The following is a 20,873-nucleotide window of genomic DNA, read 5'->3' as shown; positions in this document are numbered from 1 at the left end:
TAAAACACAGGTAAACATCTTTCTGGTATTCTCTGATTTCAGCCAAGATTCATCTGACATCAACAATGACAGCCCTTGTTCAACGTTCTCTTTTGAATACAGCTTGAATTTCTAGAGTTCCCTGTTGATGTACTGCTGCAACCACTTTTGAATGATCTTCAGCAAAATTTACTTGTGTGTGATATTAATGATATTGTTCAATAATTTCCGTGGTAGGCTGGATCACCTTTCTTTGGAATGGGCACAAACATAGATCTCTTCTAGTCAGTTGGCCAGGTAGCTTTCTTCCAAATTTCTTGGCATAGACGAGTGAGCACTTCCAGTGTTGCATCCATTTATTAAAAAATCTCAATTGGTATTCCATCAATTTCTGGAGGCTTCTTTTTCACCAATCCCTTCGGTGCATCTGGGACTTCTTCATTCAGCATCATCAGTTCTTGATCATATGTTATCTCCTGAAATGACTGAACATCAGCCAATTCGTTTTGGTACAGTGACTCTGTGTATTCCTTTCATCTCCTTTTGATGCTTTCTGCATCATTTACTAATTTCCCTGTGGAATCTTTCAATATTGCAACTCAAAGCTTGCATTTTTTCTTCAATACTTTCAGTTTAAGAAATCCAGGTATGTTCTTCTCTTTTATTTTTCTAACGCCAGGTCTTTGCACATTTCATTATAATACTTTACTTTGTCTTCTCAAGCTGTCCTTTGGAATCTTCTGTTCAGTTCTTTTACTTCACCATTTCTTCCGTTCGCTTTAGCTGCTCTACATTCAAGGGCAAGTTTCAGAGTCTTTTCTGACATCTGTTTTGGCCTTTTCTTTCTTTCCTGTCTTTTTTACAATCTCTTTCTTCGTGTATGATTTCCTTGATGTCATTCCACAACTCGTCTGGTCTTCAGTCATTAGTGTTCAATGCATCAAATCTATTCTTAAGATGGTCTCTCAAAGTTTAGGAGGCTAGAAGTCCAAATTTAGGGTGCTGACTGCTGCTAACCAAGAGGTCGGCAGTTCGAATCCGCCAGGTGCTCCTTGGAAACTCTATCAGGCAGTTCTACCCTGTCCTATAGGGTCACCATGAGTCAGAATCAACTCGACAGCAGTGGGTAGTGGGACCCTAGGGGAAGGCTCTCTCTGACTGTTGTCTGAAAATCCTTGTCTCAGTCTCTCTAACATTCTTCTTGGCATTCCTTGGAGATCTCCACTTGACGTTTGTCTGCCCCCATTTGTGCCTGCTTGCTTTTGTGCCTAATCTGTTCCTTTTATATCTCAAAAATTATAGGCTTAATATACACTCTACACTAAAATGACTTCATTAACATAGCAAAGAAACCCTATTCCCAAATGGGATTATATCCACATGTGTAGGGGTTAGGATTTCAACATATATTTGGGAGCGGCGTGACACAATTCAATCCATAACAAGATAAAAGGGAGATTTTGGAGCAAGAGAAGGCATGAATGAAGTTGTGGTGTGGAAGATGAATTGGGGTGGGTAATCATTCAACAAAAACATTTACTGTGCACCTACTGTGTGCCTAGCACTGTTTTAGGTGCTGAGAATACAGCTGTGGAGACAAATGACCAAGCTCCTGCCTCAGGTTCTCAGAAGGAGAGTCATGGGTGGACCTGGAGAGCAGTCTGGAGACTATTGATGTAATCCAGCAGGGGAGACTGAAGGTGTCAATTCAACTGGTGAAAACGAGAAAGGAAAAGAGGGAATAGTCTAGGGTACAGTCACGAGAGAGAGAATTTAAAGAAGAATTGGCAGAACTTGGTGAATGATGGAATGTGAGGATTCTGGAAAACGCAGTTACAGTGACTTGTTTTCTGGCTTCAGGGATTCAATGACTGTCAGATGCCTGAGGTTGGAGCTGAAAGCCTGGGACTGGTATTACAGTTTGATCCCTTTGCTTGAACGGTGCTGACTGGATTTAACCATGGTAAATTTCTCTTGAGGCCCTCCCACTTCACTTTCGGCACCTTTAAATCCCCTCGAAACCCACCTTTTCTGTCCTCTTCTGCTTCTAGACACTCTTAGCTCTAGGAAAGTAAAGCTGGCTGAAGATATTATTTTAAGATAGGCTTCGTGTAGTTTCTGCATTATAACAAAAAACGTTTAAAACGAACAATAAAACAATTCCTGTTGAGGGTAAAGAAATGAATAAATTGGGTTATGCAATGAGAGAAATCCAAAATTACATTCATGATTCCAGAGACTCAGAGCAAGAGATGGTATTGTCTCAGCTCAAATATGCCAGATGCCTGAAAGAGTGAAGCCAAGACCACTCCTACTTTTGGAATCTGATGAGATTGCAATGGAAGCCTGCAGCAAATCTGAGTGACCACACTCTGGGAGATGTTCATATGATATCATGATGGACTGGACTAATTGCTAATGACTGATTGGGACTCTAGTAATGTGCTAGTCAGTATCTTTTGACTCATATTTTTTCAGGTTACTTCTGTCATTCAATGATATGGTATAACACTGGTATGATTAATAAGATTATAATACTAATACTGATGGTTAATATTGATGATGATACTGATATTGATTGATCCTCAGGATGTAATATGACTGGCCTGAAGAAGAACTGGATCTACGTTACCATAAATGTGGGGGTGGGGGGGAAGCAATCCTCGAATTATTAGGCATATAAAAGGAACTATGACCAAAGACCAGGGGTGGCTTGTGGGGTTTACAACTAACTTTATCCAAAGAATTTGTTCTTTGTCCTTGAAGCCTGAGAGAGAACCTCTCAAACCTTGAAATTTCCCTAGTGATTCAAATATCTTTGTTACCTATTAGGGCTCCAGGCAACACCTACCTTACAGTTTATGCTAGTGAGGTAACTCAGATGGGGGCTGGCCAGGCCAGAAAAACCCTCCAACATGGTATCAGTGGATCTCAGGAGAGGGATGCATGATTCAATCAATCATGCCTATGTAACGAGGTTCTAATAAAGGCTCTGAACATGGAAGCTCCATGGGCTTCCTGGTTGGTAAAAGACATCAGTGGATGTGGGAGGGTAGTGCGTCCTTTTTTGGGACATGGAAGTTTTGTGTTGGTAATCCTCCCAGACCTCACCCTATGCATCTTTTCATTTATACCCTTTATGCTGTAATAAAACTGTAATTTTAAGTAAAACAAAACAAAAACCAATTCCTTGAGAAATATATATTTTTATGGTGGTATTTTAGGTAAATGAAGGGCTTTCAATAAATTACACCATGACAGTGGCAACCTAATCTAACTACACACATAAAGCTTGCTCTGTACCACTCCATGTTAAGGGAACTGGAAGGAAAAGTTCAATTGTATGGTTCTTGTCACGTGCAATGTTTAAGACAGGCTATTAGAAAGCCACAGCTTGCCAAATGCAATCCAATTTCAATCTCCTCCCACAGTTCTGTGGGTGAAGCCTCTTCAGCTCCATCCACCCACATAACTAGTGCTGGGTTCACACACTTCCTGCCCTGCATCATCCCTTAAATCTATTCACTTCCTTGCTGTTCTGACAGTATTTCTATTTTGGCAGAAAGGTGTTCTGAAGGTAGTAGGGAGGGATCTCTCCCCTGTAAGGGAAGTGGCTTCTCGCTGGGCGTCTCTCCTGAGATGTATCAACCTTTTCTAGCTACACTCATTTGGGTTTGTCTAAGTCTGTCCCATCTAGGGAACAATGGGTCAGAGCTGAGTGTATTTCTTAGACTTCTCTGTAGAAGGAAGGGATGCTACAAGCTGCTGAATCAAGTTCCATTCATGGCTGAGTAACAGAAAATCTGGGTTCTCGGTATGACTTTCCAAACCAACATGCAAGGAATTGCCCATGCTTGCAGTAAGCAGCACGCATATCGTGCTTGAAAGAACAAACCCACAAAACAAAGTGAAAGGTGTGCCTGCCCTCTCTACCCTCTCTCTGTGAATATTGGCATTTTATACCAAATCATCTGAGACGTAGTGTCTATCTCTTAACAACAGGTAATACAGCTTGTGGCTTTCTGCCAACTGCTTTCTATTAATCAACTAAAAAGTTACCTAGGTACATTTAAAAAATCTCCTCCTGCTCCAGAATGTCCTCTCTTTCCCTGCCCTGGCATTGTCCTTGACTCAGAGCTTTCTTTATTCTCCCGCAGTTTCTGAACCTGGATAATCACGGCCTCCACAGGGCTATGGGACTCCTCTTGCTAAAATCTTTTTACATATTCTCTTCCCCTTGTTTATATCCTTTAATCTTCCCAAATCACTGCTCCAAGTTCCAAGAGGTATACAATATTCTTTCCCACATGTGGAAAATGAAACCCAGCTTAATCAGCTCTGTCAGATTCTAGTTTTGTGAGAATTTAAATTGCCTGTTACCAACCCCTCACAAAGTTGGTTAACCCTTTCAGACGATATTCGTCAGTCTCAGCCCATTCTCATTCCCTCCCCTATCCCTCACTATCTGTCTTTCTCATTTAATAGTGGCTGACCCTTGCAGAAGGAACCCTGGTGGTATAGTGGTTAAGTGTTTGGCTGCTAACTGAAAGGTCAGCGGTTTGAATATACCAGCTGCTCTACAGGAGAAAGATGTGGCAGTCTGCTTCCATAACCACTTATAGCCTTGGAAATTCTGTCCTAAAGGGTTGCTATAAGTTGGAATTCAATTCGATGGCAAAGAAATTCCTGGGTGGTGCAAACGGTTAAGTGCTTGGCTACTAACCGAAAGGTTGGTGGTTTGAACCCACCCTGAGGTATCTCAGAAGAAAGACCTGGTGATCTGCTTCTGAAAGGTCAGAGCCTTGAAAACCCTAAGGAGTACAGTTCTATTCTGCAACACCTGGGGTTGCCACGAGATAGAACTGACTTGACAGCAACTGGTTTGGTTTTGGTTTTAGACTCTTGCAGAAAACCTTATGTCTATAGGTAAGAGACTCTTCTGAGGTGCTTTGTCATTCCTCTGTATCTTACCAATGAATTTTTAAACTGAGTTGAAAACATTTTCCTTCCTTCTAGCTTGTAGTCTACTCCCCCACATTTTGCCTTTTTTTAATTTGAAAGAACCCACATGGGTTATGTAAAAATCATCATCCACAGTGGCTCTGTTATCATCTGATAGACTATGTTGAAAATATACCATCTCAGTCACCAGGGAACCTTGTTACAAGGAGCAAGTTACAAGACATAATAAGACATAGCTGACTGGTTCAGAACATTGTTAAAATCCACTCACAAATGCCTTGCACTCAAAGCTTGGGGGGAAATGATTCAAAGATCGGGCCACCAAAACAAACAAAAGCAGACAACAACTCCACCAACAACCAAAACAACCCTAGAAATGATGCGACATTATTGAAAACTGGTGTTTACACTGAGCAGTTTGTCTTAACTGCTTTAAGAATAAACCCAAAACCAAACCCACTGCCATTGAGTCAATTCCGACTCATAGCGACCCTATAGGACACAGTAGAACTGCACCATAGAGTTTCCAAGGAGAACCTGGCAGATTCAAACTGCCGACCTCTTGGTCAGCAGCCAAAAAAATCATTTATTTAAGTGAGAGGTACAATGTCAAAAATACTTTTAACGGTAGATATATTGCTAGTTCTCATCCTTCTCATTCAGGTCTGGCTACATAATTTGTAAGGCCCAGAGAAAAATGAAAATGTGTGGCCCTGGGTATGAACATGGAAGTAAATCCGTCCTGCTCATGGACCCACTGTCTAATCCATGGTGGACTGGCAACCCCCAAGGGATTGCAAACTACATGCAGGACTGTGCTCAGTACCTGAACTGGGGGAGGGTGAAAAGCCCCCCCCACCAAGTCCTCACTGAACTTGGAGTGGTGCTGCCAGGTCAGTGGGGATGGCCACAGCCTTGTCCCACCCGGAGAAGCCATAGGTTTCCAGTCTCCCAATCCCAATTTGACCTAGTTGCCAGCCCTGGCTCAGAGCAGCAGCTATGGTGGGGCAGGAGCAGGGAGGGGCAGCTAAGAATCCTTCTGGGGGAGATATGGAGAAGGTGGGAGGTAGCATCATGCTTGAGCTGAGGCTCCAAGCCCCTGGCTTGCGCTTCATTGTCTCATGGGGCTTCACCCACAAAGCACAAATTTAAAGATGGAATTATTAAGAATTCTGTCTTAGTTATCTAGTGCCGCTATAACAGAAATACCACAAGTGGATGGCTTTAACAAAGGGAAATTTATTCTCTCAAAGTTTAGGAGACTAGAAGTCCAAATTCAGGGCATCAGCTGCAGGGGAAGGTTTTCTCTCTCTGTCGGTTCTGGAGGAAGGCCCTTGTCATCAATCTTCTCCTGGACTAGGAGCTTCTCAGTGCAGATACCCCTGGTCCAAAGGACACACTATGCTCCTGGTGCTCCTTTCTTGGAGGCGTGAGGTCCCTATGTCTCTCTGCTCACTTTTCTCTTTTATATCTCAAAAGAGATTGCTTTAAAACACAATCTAATCTTGTAGATTGAGTCCTGCCTTATTAACATAATTGCTACCATCTCATTAACATCATAGAGATAGGATTTACAACACAGAAAAATCACATCAGGTCACAAAATGGCGGACAACCACACAATATTGGGAATCATGTCCTAGCCAAGTTGACACACATTTTTGGAAGACACAATTCAATCCATGACAAATTCTAATACCAAGGGCTGTAAGAAAGGGCCCCTTCTCAGCGTGGGGTCCTGGTTACACACCCATGAAGCTGACCCTGTTCTTATTTGAACAGGCTAAAATCATGGAAAACACCATGGAAAGATGACTTCGGCAACTGCCAAAAGGACTTTAGAACTGTTTGAAGCTAGAAGAGTATGTTGGTTTCCCCATTCGCACAATGGGGTTAATAATAGTGCTGGCTTCATAGATCCTCATAAAAATTACTTCAGTCACTATGATCACTTGATAAATGTTAATAAAAGTAAAAGCCAATCTTAACTTTGAATATGGATGGTGCGAAATAGCAGCAAAATAGGACAACAATATTTATAGTTCAACAACTACTTTGAATTTCCTGTTTATGTTTTCATAATTAAAAAGGAAAGTTCTTAAGAGCCAAATGCCAAAAGCCAGAATAGCAAAACCTTTTTTATTGTCGTATTTCTTTAGAACTGTAGTAGTCTGGAAAGTATTATAAATTAAAAACTCATGTGGCCATGGATGAAAGCAGAAACCTTTGTCTGTTTTGTTTAGCTCCATATCACAGAACCCAAATTATAGAAATCCTAAAAATACTCCTCCATTTTTCTTAAGTGGCTTTATATTTTTCCCTAAATAACTTAATAAAATATTTATAAGGTGCTCTTTGGCTCGTTTCTTTTATGAACTATACCATTTCTTCTTATTTTGGCCAATTCAACATATAATTTATATCCTCCACTATGTATTGGAACATGTCCTAAAAGACTTTCAAGGATAATTTCTGAAAAAAAACGGAGGGAAGGGTCTATAAATGTCTCAAATATATTACTTTGAGAGCTTATATGAGGATTTGCTGCATAGGAATGAGTTCAGAAGAGGCAAAACAACATAGTTATTTCTTCAGAAAACCTGATATAATTAAGCAAATTGTTAGGCCAGGGAAGGGGGATCTGAAGGGACAAATGAGCTATCTGTGTGGTTCAACCTTTCCAGTCATTAGCCTGGCACTTGCATTCTATGGCATCAGTTACTGTGGCAACCAACAATAGGAAGAGAGGTAAGAAGCTTAATAAGAAAGAGTAATAAGGACCAGAAAAACTGGAAATCCACACTGACTTGCAAAGACTTGTGAGGAAGCAGCCAGTCAGAGAAGCTGGGATTAGAAAAGTACAAAGTGGAAGAGATGCTGAGAGATGATGGGTAGGGACGAGAGAAATGGAGTCCAGATGTTTGGAGTGATTTATGGCCAGGGAGGGCAGCTAAACCAATATCGGATCATGCTTCCACTTAAATTCCAAATCTTCAGATTAGGGGACTGGCTCATTGCCCAGGGGTGTGGGAATTGCCTAGAGCAGTTAATAAATCAATAGCATTGCACATTTCTGCTTCGTGAAAATATCACTCCCACATGTGGACGTATGGGTTTGGAAACAGAGGAGTTGCAGAGAATAACTCGAGTTACGAAATCAAATCACATGCTACCAACAGAACGAACTATTTTATGAGATGGCAAGGCTATGCATGGATCCTCTGCATTAGTGCTTGAGTACCTGGTTCAAATCCCTACTTTACAGGTTCCTGGAGTTGCAAGCTACCTAACCCTTTTTCATCTGTAAAAGAGGGGTATGTATTATTGCTGCCTACCTCTTTGGATTATAGTGAGGATAAATGTGGTAATGTATGTAAAACAGCACACAGTAAGCACTCCACAAATACTAGATACTATCATAAGTGATAGAGCGTGGCATTTTTGCCTGTATTAGAAACAGAAAGAAAAAAAAAAAAGAAATGTTCCTTCGAGTTGATTCCTACTCATAGCTACCCTATAGGACAGAGTAGAACTGCCCCACAGGGTTTCCAAGGACGTTTTGGTTAGCAGCTGAGCTCTTAACCACAATACCACCAAGGCTCCATTAGAAATGGAAGCTAGGGGGGAAATCTCAGGGCCCTAGTTCCTTCCCACTGCTGCCTCCATATGGTGGCTCTTGTCATCTCCTTCAGAAACCCCTCCCATGTAGCACCACCCTTTCTTCCCTTTCTCTTCACAGGGGTCTACCGCTGCTACAAACCTCTCTTCCTTACATTCACTACGGCTTTGATACCAGCAGGTTGTACTTCCAACCCCAAAACCTTTAACTTCCACACAGATGACCCAACACTCTGGCCAGGTGTTTCTCGGCTGTAGGTCTCTGCCCATTAATGGATCATGAAATCAGGCATTACAAAACAAAATAGAATGGAATGCAATAGAAAAGCTACAACATATCCTATTAGGTAAGAGGATTTCTTTGAGGAAACTTTTGTTTGTTACATATATACATGTATACATTTGTACTGGGTTGTGACGTAAAACGTATTTCTTATTGTGGCTCACTGACAAAAAAGTTCTAAACCCTTTTAACTGCTTCTGCTCTAGCACTGCTCTGGACTCTCATTCCCTTGACCTCCTCTGCTCTGAGGACCAGCTGTTCATCCACTTTAATGACCACACTTACAACCACATCTTGCATCTTGTCACTACTGAGAACAAATTCACTTCCCAAACTTGGATTTACCACTGTATAATCAATCACTACTCCTCCCTGAAGACTAAGGTGCACCTGACCCAAGCCATGGTATTTTCAATCACATCATATGCATGTGAAAGTGGGACAATGAATAAGGAAGACCGAAGGAGAGTTGACGCCTTTGAATTGTGGTGTTGGCGAAGAATATTGAATATACTATGGACTGCCAAAAGAACGAACAAATCTGTCTTGCAAGAAGTGTTGGCCAGAATGCTCCTTAGAGGCAAGGATGGCGAGACTGCGTCTTACATACTTTGGACATGTTGTCAGGAGGGATCAGTCCCTGGAGAAGGACATCATGGTTGGCAGAGTACAGGGTCAGCAGAAAAGAGGAAGACTCTCAACGAGGTGGATTGACACAGTGGCTGCAACAATGAGCTCAAGCATAACAACGATTGTAAGGATGGCTCTGGACCGGGCAGTGTTTCGTTCTGTTGTGCATATAGGGTCGCTATGAGTCGGAACCGACTCGACGGCACCTAACAACAACAATAACAACTCCTCCCATTTTGCCACCTCTCCCATTTCGTAACTCCCACTAAGTCTATTATTTTGTAATTTTCTTCTCTTTTAATCCTTATCTCTTGAATCTAAACTTTCTGTCCCTTACTATTTCTCCTGGGACTGGCTTACTTCAATTCATCGGTGCGTTTCTTCTTGGGCTGCTGCTTTAACCTTCCAGATGGCCTCCTTCCCACCCTACACAACTCCAGAATTATCCTTTGCAAGCCCCAAACTGGTCAAGGCGTTCCTCAACTTAAAAATGTGATCTGATTCCCTTTGCCCAAACCCCTTAACGAGGCCAACGAAGTCCTTCTCAGCAGCCCCAACAGATTCAGTGGCCTGATGAGACTCTTGTTCCAAAAGCAGAATGGGTCCAGCCAAACTCTTCACTATCTCATCTCGCCCCTGCTTCCAAATGTAGACATGTCACAAGCTCTTGCTCTGCCCATGACCCTGCTCTGGGGATGTGCCTGTCCACAGCCTCTCATGAAGCAACATCACCATGTGCAGAACCCTATGACCTGCCAGCTCCAATCCCCTGCCAAGACCAACTAGCCCTTACTCAAGGGCAGAGCACAGGGGACTGGCCAGACTCCTCTCCTAGGAAACTGAGGGACTCTTTCCAGGAAGCTGTGGGAGCTACCATGAGAAGTCCTGCAAGTCAAAGCAGAGAAATCCAGTCAACAGAAAGGAGAACTGAGCACCCAGTACCTGAGAGAGAGAAACAGAAAAAGTAGCCACTTTGTTCCAGTGGCCAATTCTCCTTTCCCAAGCAGCCTGATTGCACAGGAGAACCTGTCATTGGTCCCTTTCTCCCCTTGAGATCCCAGTACCCTTACTATTACCCTCCCATGTGCCTGAGTGAGCTGCAGTGGGCCTCTTTCTTTGCATCCCAAATAGCCCAGATTGGAACTTTCAGCTCGTTGAACTACTGTTGCCCCACACATGATTTTGTGCCTTTGCACCATATTTGGTGCCTTCCCTGGGGTGTTATATCTCCCTTTTCCCATATTGCAAATACCTACTTGCCCTTTATTGTTATCGTTAGTTGCCATTGAACTGATTCCAACTCATGGCAACCCCACGTATGCAGAGTAGAACTGCTCCATAGGGGTTTCAAAGCTGTGACCTTCTGGAAGCAGATCATCAGCCTGTCTTCCAAGACCTGCCAATTTTCTGGCTAGTAGTCAAGTGCTTAACCATTTGCACCACCCAGGGAGTCCTTTAAAACAACCTCAAATGCACTTTTGTGAGTCTCCAACTCCCCAGGCCAGTCCCTCCTCTAAATCCCTTTAGCACTTTGCTCATTCCTTATCATAGCAGCCACCACACTGTCTTGTAATTGTTTATGTTTCTGTGTATGTCACTGGATTCTCAGCTTCTTGGGAGCAATATCATAGCTTATTCACATTTTTATCACCTCAATCTGCATGGCAGTGGTGGTGGTGATAGCGGTAGTGTAGCAGATTCTGTTGGTTCCCCACCTGTATTCCCTACCCTGGAGGCCATTCCTGTGCAGACAGCTCCCATATATTCCAACTGACTTTCTGTGTCTCCTTGCCTGGGTGTTCCAGGCAGGCCAAAAGCACCAAGGGCTAATGACCCAGGAGCAAGCCTCAATCAATAAGGGATGGAGTAGGTGGATAAATATCCCAGGTTTCTGTCCCTGGTGAAGTATGCTGTACACAGTCCCTCAGAAACAGTTGCCCACAGTGGCTTTCTTCCCTTCCCTGTCTCACTTCCTCATTCTCTCACTGTGCTCTCTGGAACCATGTCCCAGTACATGTCTCAGAGATTGCTTACCCAAAGTAAGACAGGAAGATAAACCAGACAGTGCTCAACAGATAGGGAATGAACAACTGGGGCCCTCAGTCCCCTCACACCTCTTCCTGTCACAGGTTATCAAGAAATCCCTGGCTTCACTTTCTTCTCTTCTGACAGGACGCCATGGTCAAGCACTTTGACCTCACACTCATCAGCACTCTCACTTCCCCAGGTCACTGGTCATTCAGAAGCACCTACTCTGACAGTCCCCAAGGACTGGTACCTTGGATGCTGAGTGCTGCAGGGAGAAAAATCTCCCGTGTTGGCTGGGGACATTTCATATGTATAATTTTCAGCCCTCAAAGTAGTGTCAAAATCCTTTTACTTGCCTCCAGTTCACTTCCTTTAGCATCCACCGTGCAGACTATGCCTACTTTTCACCAAGATGCCCCACCTTCTTCTTCATTTTCAACCCTGCCCTCCCAGTATGTGGAGTGCTTAAATGAGTTAGGTTATCAAGTATTAGTGCTTGCTAGAAAGGCTCAGATTCCAGACTGGGGAATGCAAATCACAAATGCAGCCCCTTGCTATAGCCAACCGAAGGTGGAAGATAGGCTCCAGACATGCCAAATGCAGTATTATGCACAGGGCAGTAAATAATTATTACAGGGCTGCCAATTTTTCAAGGTGGTCTGGACTGGCCAGGGAAAGAGGGCTCCGTGGTCATCTCTCAGCAAAAGGAATGGCACTTGGGTAAGTACTATTATTCACTCCACTATTGCAGATGAGGGAATTGAGGAACAGAAAAGTTAAGTAATTTGCCCAAGGTCATACAATCAGTAAACAGTAGAGCCAGGATTTGAACCCAAACAGTGTGGCTCCAGAGCCCTTGAGTTTAACTATTATTTGACATTGCATTACTGATTTTTGAATACAAAATTATTGATAAATGATTGAAAAGTCAGCATAATATCATTCATCACCTGCCTTTCAAGGCTGGGATGCTTAGAATATGTACCAGATCAATCAGTAGCATATATCAAACAATTCAGGTGAGGAATGCTATGCGTATAATCTGTCTCACGTTATTGAATATCCCTTTTTAGTGGATATGAAACTAAAATGGGTGAGCATTGTTCTCCTTGTTGCTCTGTGGCTGTCAATCATAGCTAATATTGAGTCAATGTGGTACAGTTCCCCATGTGGTAAACTGAAGCAGTTAAAAGCATGGCTGACTACACGGCAGCTAGACTACAGCTTCCACATCTGAAAAATGGACGGTTGTCCATGACTGCCCTGACAGAGAATACAATAGAGAACCCCTGAGGAAGCAGGAGAGCAGTGGGATGCAGACCCCAAATTCTCATAAGACCACACTTAATGGTCTGACTGAGTCTGGAAGGACCCCGGTGGTCATGGCCCCCAGACCTTCTGTTGCCCCAGGACAGGAACTATTCCCAAAGCCAACTCTTCAGACAGGGATTGGACTGGACAATGGGTTGGAGAGGGATGCTGGTGAGGAGTGAGCTTCTTGGATCAGGTGGACCCTTGAGACTATGTTGGCATCTCCTGCCTGGAAGGGAGATGAGAGGGTAGAGGGGGTTAGAAAATGGCGAAAAGGACACGAAAAGAGAGAGTGGAGGGAGAGAGCAGGCTGTCTCATTAGGGGGAGAGTAATTGGGAGTGTGTAGCAAGGTGTATACGGGTTTTTGTGTGAGAGACTGAGTTGATTTGTAAACTTTCACTTAATGCACGATACAAATTATTTAAAAAAAAATGGACGGTTGTAGTAGACAATATCTTACGTCCCTCCCAACTGTAAGCTTTTGGTTTTTCCATCTTTGTCTTTGTTTAGACAAGAAAAATTTGATTTCAAGCTCATGTAGATTACCCTTGAAATTCTACTGAAATGACTATGACCATTAAGTGCTATTTATTGCCACACATTTTCCATTCTTCAAAACATCAGTAGCAGTATTTTCATATCTAAAAAAACTCTGTGACACTATGTCAAACCCCTTCAGATTTTTGCAAACTGTCACCTGGAGGATACAGGAGGTAGCAGGTGGTTCTCATTTCCAAGTGTCCTTGACCACTAAAGAGAAGGCACTGATTACAAACTACCTCAGGCCTAGATTTGGGTCTGCTACATATAGAAAGGGATTAGTTGGTCAGGGCTAACCCCGGCTCAGAGGATCACTCTCTGTGTGGCCCTGTCCCAGCTTCTATGCTACGGGCTGCTGCCCTGTTCTAGACACCTAGTGCTTGGGCAAAATCCACATTTTAAAATGTAGAGGCATAACCACCACATGACAAATTGCTACCAGGAACGGACCACACCTGTCTGGGTCAGATATGTCAGGTACATCCACAGGAGCAATTATTACTGAACTGATTGACAGGACACCAAGAATATAAGAGCCTCTGACCTCTGGCTATCTTAGCATAAGAATGGTTTGTTTCTCAACCTGTCCCTGATAAGGCCTCCTGGGAATGCTAGAGAATAGGATCCAAAAATATTACCTCAAAAACGTATAAATGATATACTGAGGAGGAAAAACTAGCACACTCAGACATTGATCACATCTTTGTTAACCCCTTCTTTCCAAACTTATCCCCAGAGGCAGGGGATGCAAGCTGCCTGGAGGCTCCTCCTCCTTCCTTTATTTAACTTCCCCCACCTTCTTCCTCAAGGTGATCCCATGTGTGCACAGTCCAACTGCTTCTAAGGGTTTTCAAGGCTGTGACCTTTCAGAAGCAGATTGCCAATCCTGTCTTTCAAGGCACTTCTAGGTGGGCTTGAACCGCTAACCTTTTGGCTAGTAGTTGAACACTTAACTGTTTGTGCCACCCAGGGACCCATGGGGTCGTCGTGAGTAGGAAGGGACTCCAAGGGCAACTAACAACAACCCCTTCCTCCGCCCTCTACATGTAGGCTTCTGCATTTGGCCCCTGGATTCTCAGGGGCAGCCTATGCAGTTATTCACCAATTTGGGCCTTGGAGGACAGAAACCCCTCTTGGGGTAGGTGGGTGGGTGGGTGGGAGGGTGTGTGTGTGTGTGTGTGTGTGTGTGTGTGTGTTTTGGAGGTAACTTTGAAGAATGGTTGCAATGGCCAAAGCACCAGGTGTGCCAAAAGCCTTTAGTAAAGATTCATTTAATCCTCCTGGTCCTATGGATATCACAGACCCCATTTTCCTAACGGAAACTGAGAAGCAAAGAGGGCCGTTTTCTCCAGGTCTGCGAGGCGTTAACAAAAGTTTTCCTTCGCAAAGGGGATGAGGGGAGCGGCCTGGCTTGCTGCCACTCCGCAGGTGGCGACGCACACCTGGTGCGGTTGTTTAGGTAGGGGACGAAATGGGACATCTTTCTACCATCATGTAGCAGGACTCGACTGTGTTTCGTTCTGTTGCACATAGGGTCACTGTGAGTCGGAACCGACTCCACGGCACCTAACAACGTAACAACATCCGAGAGGTGGCCCTGCCAAATGAGCAGCTCTCGGAAAGTTTACACTTTGAAGTCTCCTACTTCCTATCTCCGGCTAATCTCGGGGGCCCCAGGCCCGGGGCCAGAGCGCAGTCGAAGTTGCCGGCGAGCCCAGGCCCAGCACCTCGGCGCGCCCCCCTCGGCACTGGCGTAAGTACTATTATTCACTCCATTTTTGAAGATGTGGGAGTTGAGGGGCCTAGAGAAGGGGGCGCAGGGCCGGTCCGGCTGCAGGACTGAGCCATTCTTAGGGCTTTCCCGGGACTACAGAGACGTGGCCTCAATAGAAGCTCGGCTGCCCTGGCCTCTCTCGCCCACCCCCAGCCTCCCCGTCCCCAGCTCCAGACATGCCAATCTCGTCCCCCACCCCGGGGGGCACTCACCTTGCCACTCGACGCCCCGCTCCGGGGGGAGTACCGCCGCCGCGCCCTCGCCGCAGCCCCTAGGCGCCTTCAGCAGCAGAAGCAGCAGCAGCGGCGGCAGCAGCAGCATCGCTAACCACTGGGCTAGCAGAGCGCCCCTCAGCGCACCCGCGGGGACCGGCGCAGTGCCCCGAGCTCCGGGCCGGCGGGGCGGGAGGCAGGACCGCGCCCTTTCCAAGCTCCGCCCCTCCCGGGTCCTCGCCACCCCTGCGCCCTGGGGACCCACTCCGCCACCTCTATCACCACAGCGAGCGGACACTCAGGAGCTCTGGGATGGGAGACGGGAAAGTCGCGGATGTTTTCGCCGCCCTACCCACTCTCGGGCTTGGGGAGGGAGGAGGACGAGGGGGTGGACCATCTGCCCATCCCATAAATTCCTGCCTTTGGGGTGGAGAGAGAGGAGGGGTGAGGCTGGCCGGAGCATGCCCCTCCCGCCTCCTGCCTTGCTTTCTTCCCTGGGGATATTAAAGAGGAGTTGACGGTAAGCGAGTTGAGAACCCCCAGGACAGCAAGTCTGACATGTGGGTTTGCAAACCACCCGGATTCTGGTAAACACTGCGGGTCTCGCAGGAGGCAGCGTAGAGTAAACCGAGCTCCTCCGTGGACCCACACGCTGTGGGAGCTCTCGGGACCTCCCCTCCTCTGGAATGTGGAGCACTGGAGACTCCTGGAGCGCCGCGCCCTTGTCTCCACCTCCTCAATCCAGAGTAATTTGTAGGCCGTTCAATTGTTGAGCGCCTTTACGTTTTAAAATTACCTACCCTCCGGGTATCTTCTGTGATTTCCTTTACTCAGAAAATAGCCGAGGGGGTGGGGGGAACTGTTATTTCACGTAACAGCAGAGAAAACTGAACTAGATAGATGTAGTGGTCTGCTCTAGGAACCCTGGTGGTACAGTAGTTAAGAGCGTGGCTGCTAACCAGAAGGTCGGCAGTTCTAGTCCACCAGCTGTTTCTTGGAAACCCTATAGCGCAGTTCTACTCTGTTCTAGGGGGTCACTAAGAGTCAGTATCGACTTGAGGATAACGTGTCTTTTTTGGTTACTCCTTGGTCTCTTTTTTTTTGGTCTCTAGTTAGAGTAACTTCCTAAACTACTAGGTAGCAAGACTCTGACTATAAGGCAGTCCTTCTAACTCTTGTTGTTGTGTGGCATCAAGTCTGTTTTCCACTCATAGCGACCCCACGTGACAGCGTAGAACTGCCCTATAGGGTCTTGTTGGCTGTGATTTTTAATCACCAGGTCATTCCCCTGTAGAGCTGCTGGGTGGGTTTGAACTGGCAATCTTTCAGTTAGCAGCTGAGCACTTAACCGTTGTGAAAACTCCAGTCTTTCAAATAATGGGCAGAACACGGGAAACATTTAATAGTCATGAGAATAGGGTAATACATGAACTTTCCTAAATAGACCTTGTCATTAGTCATTAAAATATGAGAAGAAAGCAAAAGAAATTGTTAAAAAGAGAAAAGCTAAGTGGCCTTGCTCAGCTACCTACCAGCCAACACCAAACATTCTTTAGTAACTCTGTCTTAGCCTGGTTCCCCCTGTTAAAACAAATATATTTAGCCAATAGTAGAAACTGGTTGACGTTTACAGTCGTACCTCAGAGATATTGCCCGTTCAGTTCCAGACCGTCCCAATAAAGTGACTATACCAATGAAGCGAGTCACATGAATTTTTGGTTTCCCAGTGCATATAAAAGTTATGTTCACACTATGCTGTAGTCTATTAAGTGTGCAACAAAATAGCCTTATGTCTAAAAAAAAGTACATACCTTAATTTAAAAACACCTTATTGCTAAAAAATGCCAACCATCGTTTGAGCCTTCAGCAAATCATAACCTTTTTGCTGGTGGAGGGTCTTGCCTCGATGTTGATGGCTGCTGACTGAGCAGGGTGGTGGTTGCTGAACGCTGGGGTGGCTGTGGCAATTTTAAAAAATAAGATAACAATAAAGTTTGCTGCATTGATTGACTCTTCCTTTCACAAAAGATTTCTCTGTAGCATGCGATGCTGTTTGATAGCAGTTTTAACCACAGTAGAACTTCTTTCAAAATTGGAGTCAATCCTCTCAAACTCTGCTTCTGCTTTATCAACTAAATTTATGTAATGTTATAAGTCCTTTGGTGTCATTTCAACAAAGTATCTTCACCAGGAGTAAATTCCATCTCAAGAAACTACTTTCTTTGCTCATCTGTAAGAAGCAGCTCTTCATCCATGAAAGTTTTGTCAGGAGATTGCAGCAATCCAGTCACATTTTCACGTTCCACTTCTAATTCTAGTTCTCTTGCTATTTCCACCACATCTGCAGTTACTTTCTTCACTGAAGCCTTGAACCCCTCAAAGTCATCCATGGGGGTTGGAGTCAACTTCTTCCAAACTACTATTAATGTTGGTATTTTGACCTCTTCCCACGAATCGTGAAGGTTCTTAATGGCATCTAGAATGCCTAATCCAGAAGTTTTTCAGTTTATTTTGCCCAGATCCACCAGATCTATGGTAGCTATAGCCTTTCAAAATGTGTGTCTTAAATAATAAGACTTGAAAGTCAAAATTACTTCATGGGCTGCAGAATGGATGTTGTGTTAAAAAAATTTTTTTTGCATGAAAACAACACGAATCTCCTTGTACATCTTCATCAGAGCTCTTGGGTGACTAGGTACATTGTCAATGAGCTGTAATATTTTGAAAGGAATCTTTTTTTCTGAGCAGTAGGTCTCAACCATGGGCTTAAAATATTCAGTAAACCATGTTGCAAACAGATGTACTGTCTTCCAGGCTTTGTTTTCCCAGTTATAGATCACAGGCAGAGCAGACTGAGCATAATTCTTAAGGGCCCGAGGATTTTAGGAACGGTAAATGAGACTTAAAGTCACCAGCTGCATTAGCCCCTAACAAGAGAGTCAGCCTGTCTTTTAAAGCTTTGAAGCCAGGCATTGGCTCCTCCTCTCCAGCTATGCAAGTCCTAGATGGCATCTCCTTCCAATATAAAGCTGTTTCTTCTACACTGAAAAGGTGCTGTTTAGTGTAGCCACCTTCATCAATTATCTTAGCTAGATCTTCTGAATAACTTGTAGCTTCTCCATTAGCCTTGCTGCTTCACCTTGCACTTCGATGTTTTAGAGACGGCTTCTTTCCTTAAACCTCATAAATCAAACTCTGCTAGCTTCTTATCTTCTGCAGCTTTCTCACCTCTCTCAGTTTTCATAGAAGTGAAGAGAGGGCCTTGCTCTGGATCAGGTTTTGCCTTAAGGGAATGTTGTGGCTGCCTTGATCTTCTATTCAGACCACTGAAACTTTCTCCATGTCAGCAATAAGGCTGTTCACTTTCTTATCATTCATCTGGTCACTGGAGTAGCACTTTTAATTCCCTTCCAGAACTTTTCCTTTGCATTCACAGTTTGGCTGTTTGGTGAAGAAGCCTAGCTTTTGGCCTATCTCAGTTTTCGACATGCCTTTCTCACTAATTTTCATCATTTCTAGCTTTGATTTAAAGTGAGAGACCTGTGAGTCTTCCTTTCACCTGAACACATAGAGGCCGATAGAGGGTTATTAATTGGTCTAATTTTAATACTGTTGTGTCTCAGGAAATAGGGAGGCCCAATAGAGAGACAGGGGAATGGCCAGTTGGTGGACAGTCAGAACACACACATTTATCGATTAAGTTTGCTGGTTTATATGCACGCAGTTCATGGAGCCCCAAAACAATTACAATAGTAACATCAAAGATCACTAATCACAGATCACTGCAACAGATATAATAATAATGAAAAAGTTTGAAATATTGTGAGAATTACCAAAATCTGATGCAGAGACATGAAATGAGCACATGCTGTTGGAAAAATGATGCCGATAGAATTGCTCAACGCAGGGTTGCCACAAACCTTCAATTTATAAAAAATGCAATATCTATGAAGCACAATAAAATGAGGTATGCCTGTATTGAATATACGACTTGCTAATTGGGATAACACTTTGACTAGGAAGCGAAAAATGTTCCCAAGTTGAGAAAACTTAAAAAAAATTCTTATACCCCTTTTGACAAAGGGCCAAAGACCATTAAATTGGGAATAGACAGCCTCTTTAATAAATGGTGCCAGCAAAACTGGATGCTCACCTGTAAAAGAATGAAACATGACCTATACCTCAGATCAAACACAAAAACTAACTAAAATTAGATAAGACCTAAATATAAAACCTCAAACTCTAAAGATCATGGAGGAAAAAATAAGGACAACTCTTGGGGCCCTAGTATGTGGCATAAATAGAGTACCAAGCAGAACTAAAAATGCACACACAGCACAAGATAAACTAGATAAATAAGACCTCCTAAAAATTAAACCCTTATGCTCAACAAAAGACTTCTCCAAGAGAGTCAAAAGAGAACCTACAGACTGGGAAAAAATCTTTGGCTACTACATATCAGACAAAGGACTAATCTCTAAAAATTATAGAAAATTTCAACAGCTTAACAATAAAAAGACAAACAATCTAACTAAAAAATGGGCAAAGGATATGAACAGACACCTCACCAAAGAAGACATTCAGGCAGCTAACAAATGTATGAAGAAATGCTTGTGATCATTAGCTATTAGAGAGATGCAAATCAAAACTACAATGAAATAGCACCTCACCCTGACATTACTGGCACTCATCAAAAAAAGAAAATAACAAACATTGGCAAGGTTGTGGTAAGATGTGAACTTTTATGCACTGTTGGTGAGAATGTAAAATGGTACAGCCACTTTGAAAATGGTATGGTGTTTTCTCAAAGAGGTAGAAAAAAAAAAATTCCATGTTGTTGTTGTTAGGTGCCAACCAGTTGGTTCCAATTCATAGCAACCATATGTACAATAGAACGAAACACTGCCCGGTCCTGTGCAATCCTCACAACCATTGTTATGCTTGAGCCAGTTGTTGTAGCCACTGTGTCAGTTCATCAAGTTGAGGATCTTCCTCTTTTTCACTGACCCTCTACTTTACCAAACATGATGTCCCTCTCCAGGGAATGATCCCTCTTGATAGCGTGTTCAAAGTATGTGAGAAGTAGTCTTGCCATCCTTTCTTCTAAGGAGCATTCTGGTTGTACTTCTTGCCAGAGGAATTTGTTCATTCTTTTGGCAGTCCATGGTATATTCACTATTCTTTGCCAACACCACAACTCAAAGGCATCAATTCTTCTATGTCTTCCTTATTCATTGTCCAGCTTTCGTAGACATATGAGGTGACTGAAAACACCCTGGCTTGGGTCAGGCTCACCTTAGTCTTCAGGGTGACATCTTTTGCAGTCAATTTCCTCAAAGCAATGCTTCCTTTGATTTCTTGACTGCTGCTTCCATGAGTGTTGATTGTGAATCCAAGTAAAATGAAATCCTTTACAGCTTCAATCTTTTCTCTGTTCATCATGATGTCACTTATTGGTCCAGTTGTGAGGATTTTTGTTTTCATTATGTTCAGATGTGATCCATACCAAAGGCTGTGGCCTTTGATCTTCATCAG

General features: G+C 43.8%; 1 protein-coding gene across 1 annotated transcript in view; it reads right to left on the bottom strand.

The window, feature by feature from the left end:
- PLA2R1 (phospholipase A2 receptor 1) overlaps positions 1–17,728 on the bottom strand; it is a 126,492-nt gene extending 108,764 nt beyond the window's left edge. Inside the window, exons 1-2 of the mRNA XM_064287449.1 lie at positions 17,556–17,728; positions 15,339–15,613 (exon numbers count right to left, since the gene is read on the bottom strand). Of these exons, the coding sequence (XP_064143519.1) occupies positions 15,339–15,613; positions 17,556–17,728 (448 nt within the window). The remainder of the gene's footprint in view (positions 1–15,338; positions 15,614–17,555) is intronic.
- Positions 17,729–20,873: the final 3,145 nt, after the last annotated feature.

The sequence above is a fragment of the Loxodonta africana genome, chromosome 6 (genome assembly GCF_030014295.1).
Source record: "Loxodonta africana isolate mLoxAfr1 chromosome 6, mLoxAfr1.hap2, whole genome shotgun sequence".
NCBI lineage: Eukaryota > Metazoa > Chordata > Mammalia > Proboscidea > Elephantidae > Loxodonta > Loxodonta africana.
Note: the sequence above shows the minus strand (reverse complement) of the source record. Positions and strands in the feature narration are given on the sequence as shown.